The sequence below is a fragment of the Pelodiscus sinensis genome, chromosome 6, assembly GCF_049634645.1.
Source record: "Pelodiscus sinensis isolate JC-2024 chromosome 6, ASM4963464v1, whole genome shotgun sequence".
NCBI lineage: Eukaryota > Metazoa > Chordata > Testudines > Trionychidae > Pelodiscus > Pelodiscus sinensis.
Window position 1 is genome coordinate 76,273,705 of NC_134716.1, and position 5,712 is coordinate 76,279,416.

The window sequence follows — 5,712 nt, forward strand, 5'->3', positions numbered from 1 at the left end:
GAGCTTATGGTACCCATGCTCCAATATTCAGAGCCGGGGGCCCTGCTCCACCAATGTGTGGAGCTGGGTCTTTCCCCCGGCCCTGCCTGGAGCGGGCCTGAGCCCCAGCCCCCCCCCCCCCCCCCCCCGCACATCTTCACACCATGGTCCCAGAGTGCCCCCCGTGTCCCCAGCCCAGCCCGGATGTGCGCTGCTTTAAGTCCGGCTCCCCCTCGCCAGCTCCCCACTGCCTGCTGCTGCTGCTGCCATGCGCGGTGTTCCCAGGTGAGTGGGGATAAGCCCGGGCGTGACGTGACGTCACGGCCCAGGACTTTAAAACTGCTCGGCACTGTTTGGCCTAGCTCTGGATTCGGAGTCTGGGGACTTCTGGGGCCTGAGCGCAGACTCCGGCCCCGCAAAGTGGAAGGTAGAAGGTAGGGGAGGGGGAGGTAGGGGCTTGTGTGGCGGAGGAAGGGGAAAATGGGGGAAGGGGAGAGGGAGGAAGGGGCTTGTGCAGAGGTAGAGGGGGAAAATAATGGAAGGAGTGTGAGAGGAAGGGGCTTGTGTGGAGGGAGAGGGGGAAGAAAGGGGAAGGCACCAAGGCTGTGTCCAGACTCCATGCCTCCGTCGACGGAGGCATGTAGATTAGCCAGCTCGGAAGAGGGAAATGAAGCCGCGATTAAAATAATCGCGGCTTCATTTAAATTTAAATGGCTGCCCCGATCTGCCGATCAGCTGTTTGTCGGCAGATCGGGAGAGTCTGGACGCGATGCCCCGACAAAGAAGCCTTTCTTCATCGACACAGGTAAACCTGGTTTCACGAGGCTTACCTGTGTCGATGAAGAAAGGCTTCTTTGTCGGGGCATCGCGTCCAGACTCTCCCGATCTGCCGACAAACAGCTGATCGGCAGATCGGGGCAGCCATTTAAATTTAAATGAAGCCGCGATTATTTTAATCGCGGCTTCATTTCCCTCTTCCGAGCTGGCTAATCTACATGCCTCCGTCGACGGAGGCATGGAGTCTGGACACAGCCCAAGAGACAGGGGTGGACGAGAGACAAATGCCAGGGGGCCAAGTGCAGACAATGAGGAAAAGGGCAGGAAGGGAGATGTCAGTGGGAGGGGGGACAAGGTGATGCTGTGAGAGGAGAGGGGAAGGGCATTGGGGGCTAGAGGGGGGAGTGGGAGGTGCTGGGAGAAGGCTTGAAAGAAGGGGAGGGCATGAGAAAGGTGGGGATGGAGCAAGTCATGTGTGAGGGCACAGAGGCGCATGAGGAGAATGGGGGCAGACAGTGGGTATCAGGGAAAAAGAGGGCAAAGGGGGCAGGGGCAGTGAGGGAAGGGGGAGATACCAGGAGGCGGCAGGACTAAGGGAAGGTGCAGGTGCCAGGAGATTCTGGGGGTGAAGCAGAAGGGCAGCACCAGAGGAGAGAGGCAGGGCAGGTGTGTAGAGGGAGGTGTTGGAAGAGGGGGGGTATGTCTACACTAGAAAGTTAGTTCGAACTAACGGACGTTAGTTCGAACTAACTTTCCTATGCGCTACACTAGCGCTCCGTTAGTTCGAACTTAATTCGAACTAACGGAGCGCTTAGTTCGAACTAGGTAAACCTCATTTTACGAGGACTAACGCCTAGTTCGAACTAGCTAGTTCGAACTAAGGGCTGTGTAGCCCTTTAGTTCGAACTAGTGGGAGGCTAAGGCTTCCCAGGTTTCCCTGGTGGCCACTCTGGCCAACACCAGGGAAACTCTATTGCCCCCCTCCCGGCCCCGGAGCCCTTAAAGGGCCACGGGCTGGCTACTCACTTTGTGCCAGTTGCAAGGCTGCCAGCACCCGTGCCTGCACAGCCTGCACCTGCCACACCATGAGCCAGCCATCCGAGGGCTCCCAGCCCTCCACTGCTCCCCACGACCAGCCTGGCGGCTCCCGGGAGCCTGCCCGGGGGCGCAAAAGGCGGGCGCCCGCCTGGTCAAGTGCGGAGATCGTGGACCTCATCGAGGTTTGGGGGGAAGACTCAAATGTCCACGATCTCCGCACTAGCCACCGGAACGCGGCCGTCTATGGACGCATGGCTGCCAGCCTGGCCGCCAGGGGCCACCAGCGCAGCCGGGAGCAGGTGCGCTGCAAGATTAAAGACTTGCGGCAGTCCTACTCCCGGGCCTGCCTGCCAGAGGCTGACCCGGAGGCCTGCCCCCACTTCCATGCCCTGGACCGCATCCTGGGGCCTCATGCCGTCCCTGCCCCCCGGGACGTGATTGACCCTGGGGCAGAGGGACCGCTCCTGGACACCGAGGAGGAGGAAGAGGGCTCTGAGAGCCAGGAGCCTGCCGCCAGCCTTCCCAGGACCCGGGACCCCCGAGGCACCCCACAGAGCCGCTCGCCTGCATCATCAGAGGCCGGGGAGGCGTCCACCTGTGAGTACCCTCGTGTTCCCCTTATGTGTACGGGGGGCTGGGGCGAGAGGGAGCCCCGGGACCGTGCGCCTGGGCCTTGCCCACTACGGAGCAGCAGCTGGGAATCCTGCAGGGGCCCTGGCCTTGCAGAGGGGAGCTGGGTTTCACACACCTGGGCCCCTGGGGTAATTGACCGCTGGTCTTCTTGCACCACAGCTGCAGCACCGGGGACTGCAGGGCGCACCACACCGCCTGCAGCAGCCGCCCGCGCCCGGGCAAGCAGGACAGCCAGGAACCAGGAGGACTACCAGAGGCGGCATCTCCGGTTCCTGGACCGACAGCTCCGTCTCCAGGACCACTGGGTCCAGGAGGACCTCAGGCTGCGCCAGAGGAGTCTGGAGGCCCTGGAGGAGCAGGGCCGTGCCCTGCGAGGCCACCTCCAGAGCCTGCTAGACCGCTTTCCATTTCCTCCTCCCCCTGCTCCCCCTCTTGCTCCCCCTCTTGCTCCCCCTCTTGCTCCCCCTGCTCCCCCTCTTGCTCCCCCTCTTGCTCCCCCTGCTCCCCCTCTTGCTCCCCCTCTTGCTCCCCCTGCTCCCCCTGCTCCTCCTGTTCCTCCTGCTTCCGCTCCTGCTTCCGCTCCTGCTTCATCCACACCCCCTGTCCTCTCTGCCCCCCCCTCCACAACCATTCCCCACCGACGCCCCCGGACCCGCAGTGTGGCGAGACGGGAGAGGCACCCAGACTCCCACCCCTGAGCTTTCCTTTCCCTTCCTCCCTTCCCTCCCCTCCCCTTCCAGCTCCCTCGTCCCAGGTTTCCCCCTCCCTTCTCCCACCTTCATTCCTCCCTCCCCCACCCCAGTTCTCTGAAATAAACAGACGTTTTTGTTTGAAAAACAGGTGTCTTTATTGTACAGTAGATAGGGAGGGGAAAGGGGAAGGGGGGGGGTAGGGTGGAAGAAGGCCCCGGTGGGGCATGCAGGGAGAGGTCAGTCCTCCTCCTCCTCCACCTGGAAGCTCTCCCGCAGGGCTTCCCGGATCCGGATGGCCCCCCGCTGGGCTTCCCGGACGGCGGCGGTGCGGGGCTGACCGTAGTGTCCAGCCATGCGGTCAGCCTCAGCCATCCAGGCTGGCAAGAAAGCCTCCCCCTTCCGCTCACACAAATTGTGGAGCACACAACATGCCGCCACCACGGGAGGGATGTTGTGCTCGGCCAGGTCCAGACGGGTGAGGAGGCATCGAAAGCGGGCTTTCAGTCGCCCGAAGGCCCCCTCCACCACGATGCGGGCCCTGCTCAGCCTGTTATTGAAGGCCTGGCGGGAGGGATTGAGGTGCCCCGTGTAGGGCTTCATGAGCCAGGGCTGCAGTGGGTAGGCGGCATCCCCCACCAGGCACACGGGCATGTCCACGTCCCCGACCCTGATGTGGCGGTCGGGGAAGAAGGTCCCGTCCTGCAGCCGCTGGCACACGGAGGAGTTCCGGTACACCCGGGCGTCGTGTGCTTTGCCGGACCAGCCCACATTTATGTCCGTGAACTGTCCCCGGTGGTCACACACGGCCTGCAGGATGACGGAGAAGTACCCCTTGCGGTTCACGTACCGGGACGCCTGGTGTTCCGGGGCACGGATGGGGATGTGCGTCCCGTCGATGGCCCCCCCGCAGTTGGGGAAGCCGAGGGCGCCGAATCCCCGGATGACGGCATCCGGGTCGGCGAGGCGGACCACCCTGCGGAGCAGCACCCGGTTGATGGCCTTGACCACCTGCGGAGAGAGACACAGCAAAGCGTCAATCAGTGGGGCGCCCGGGTGGCTGGGAGCATTCATGCCCTGGCAGTGCCCCGCGCCCCACTCCCGGAAGCAACCCTCCTGGCGGCGTGTAGTACGGCCGGGACAGCCCGACCCCTCCGGTGCGGGGCGCCTTCGCCTCCTCCCGCCCCCCCCTTTGTCCCTGGGGCGGCCCATCCCCTCCTCGCAGCCCCCCTCCCCCCCGGCTCGGTGGCCGACGAGCGCCGTACCTGCATGAGCACTGCTCCGACAGTGGATCTCCCCACGCCGAACTGGTTCCCGACGGATCGGTAGCTGTCCGGCGTGGAGAGCTTCCAGAGGGCGATGGCCACCCGCTTCTGGAGGGGGATGGCGGGCCTCATGCGAGTGTCCCTTCTTTGCAGGGCAGGGGCGAGCCACTCGCAGAGCTCCAGGAAGGTGTCCCTCCTCATCCTAAAGTTCTGGGTCCACTGTCGGTCGTCCCAGCGCTCCAGGACGATGCGGTCCCACCAGTCGCTGCTGGTGTCCAGACGCCAGATGCGGCGGGGCACGCCGGTGCCGGGGCGCCGCCGCGGCTCCTCCACGGCCCCCAGGGCGGCCAGGCGGAGAGGCAGGGGGCTGACGTTCCCCAGGTGGTGCCAGGCAGCCTCGAGCCATTGCTGGCAGGCTTGCAGCAGCAAGTCCAGAAAGTGCACCAGAAGGTGCAGGGCGAGCCGTGGCTCCATGTTGCCACCTGCGGCGGTCCCCCCCGAAGGGAAGCACCGACACAGACGGGCACAGAGACCGACGCTTTGCTGTCCCTCGGCGAGGTTGGCAAGCAAGCAGGAAAAGCTGAGAACCGGCTGTCCAGGGGGGGTCCCTTTAAGCACGAGCCTCAGATAGCCTCAGACAGCAGCCACACAAAGCAACTGCTGACCTGATGCCCTGCCAGAACCGGTTTCAGCTGCCCTTAAATGCCCCCCTGCGTCCAATCAGTGTGGACGCGCTAGTTCGAACTAGCAAAACGCTAGTTCGAACTAGTTTTTAGTTCTAGATGCGCTAGTTCGAACTAGCTTAGTTCGAATTAACTAATTCGAACTAAGTTAGTTCGAACTAGCGCTGTAGTGTAGACGTACCCGGGATGAGGAGGGGTAGCTCACGTGATCAGAGTGGGGCTACTGGAGGAGTGGGCACGGGTGCAGAAAAGGGCTGGTGGAGGGGGGCAGGTCAGAGGAGGGCTGAGGGCAGTGAGAAGGGCAGGAGTCAGGACAGCAGAGGAGGGTGAGGAAGGGGCAGCAGGCACCAGGGGAGCTGATGGAGCAAGGGGAAGAGACATGGCAGCAGAGAGAAAAGGTAAAGGTTTATAAAATATTTATAAATACCTTGGGTGACACAGTGGCACATCCAAACAGACCACATGAACTCATTACTGGTGCACAACGCAATTTATTCTGCTCATGGGAGGAAACTTTTAGTCTGTGTCTACACTGGCAGCTTCTTGCACAAGAACATCTTGCGCAAGGGCTCTTGTTCAAGAAATCTTGTGCAAGAACATGTCCACACTGCTATGTGCGAGCTGTGCTTTTGCGCAAGAGCATCCATG

At 62.6% G+C, this 5,712-nt stretch overlaps 1 protein-coding gene across 1 annotated transcript; it reads left to right on the forward strand.

The window, feature by feature from the left end:
- Positions 1-1,479: 1,479 nt before the first annotated feature.
- On the forward strand, positions 1,480-4,160 carry LOC142829754 (uncharacterized). The gene is made up of 2 exons (XM_075931192.1): positions 1,480-2,391; positions 2,587-4,160. Exons 1-2 carry the CDS (start codon positions 1,842-1,844, stop codon positions 3,123-3,125), a joined length of 1,089 nt encoding a protein of 362 aa, XP_075787307.1. The 5' UTR covers positions 1,480-1,841; the 3' UTR covers positions 3,126-4,160.
- Positions 4,161-5,712: the final 1,552 nt, after the last annotated feature.

Coding starts and splice junctions, on each gene's coding strand:
- LOC142829754 (XM_075931192.1), top strand. CDS start 1,842: ATGAGCCAGCCATCCGAGGGCTCCCAGCCCTCCACTGCTCCCCACGAC. Junction 2,392..2,586: donor GGCCGGGGAGGCGTCCACCT/GTGAGTACCCTC, acceptor CTTGCACCACAG/CTGCAGCACCGGGGACTGCA.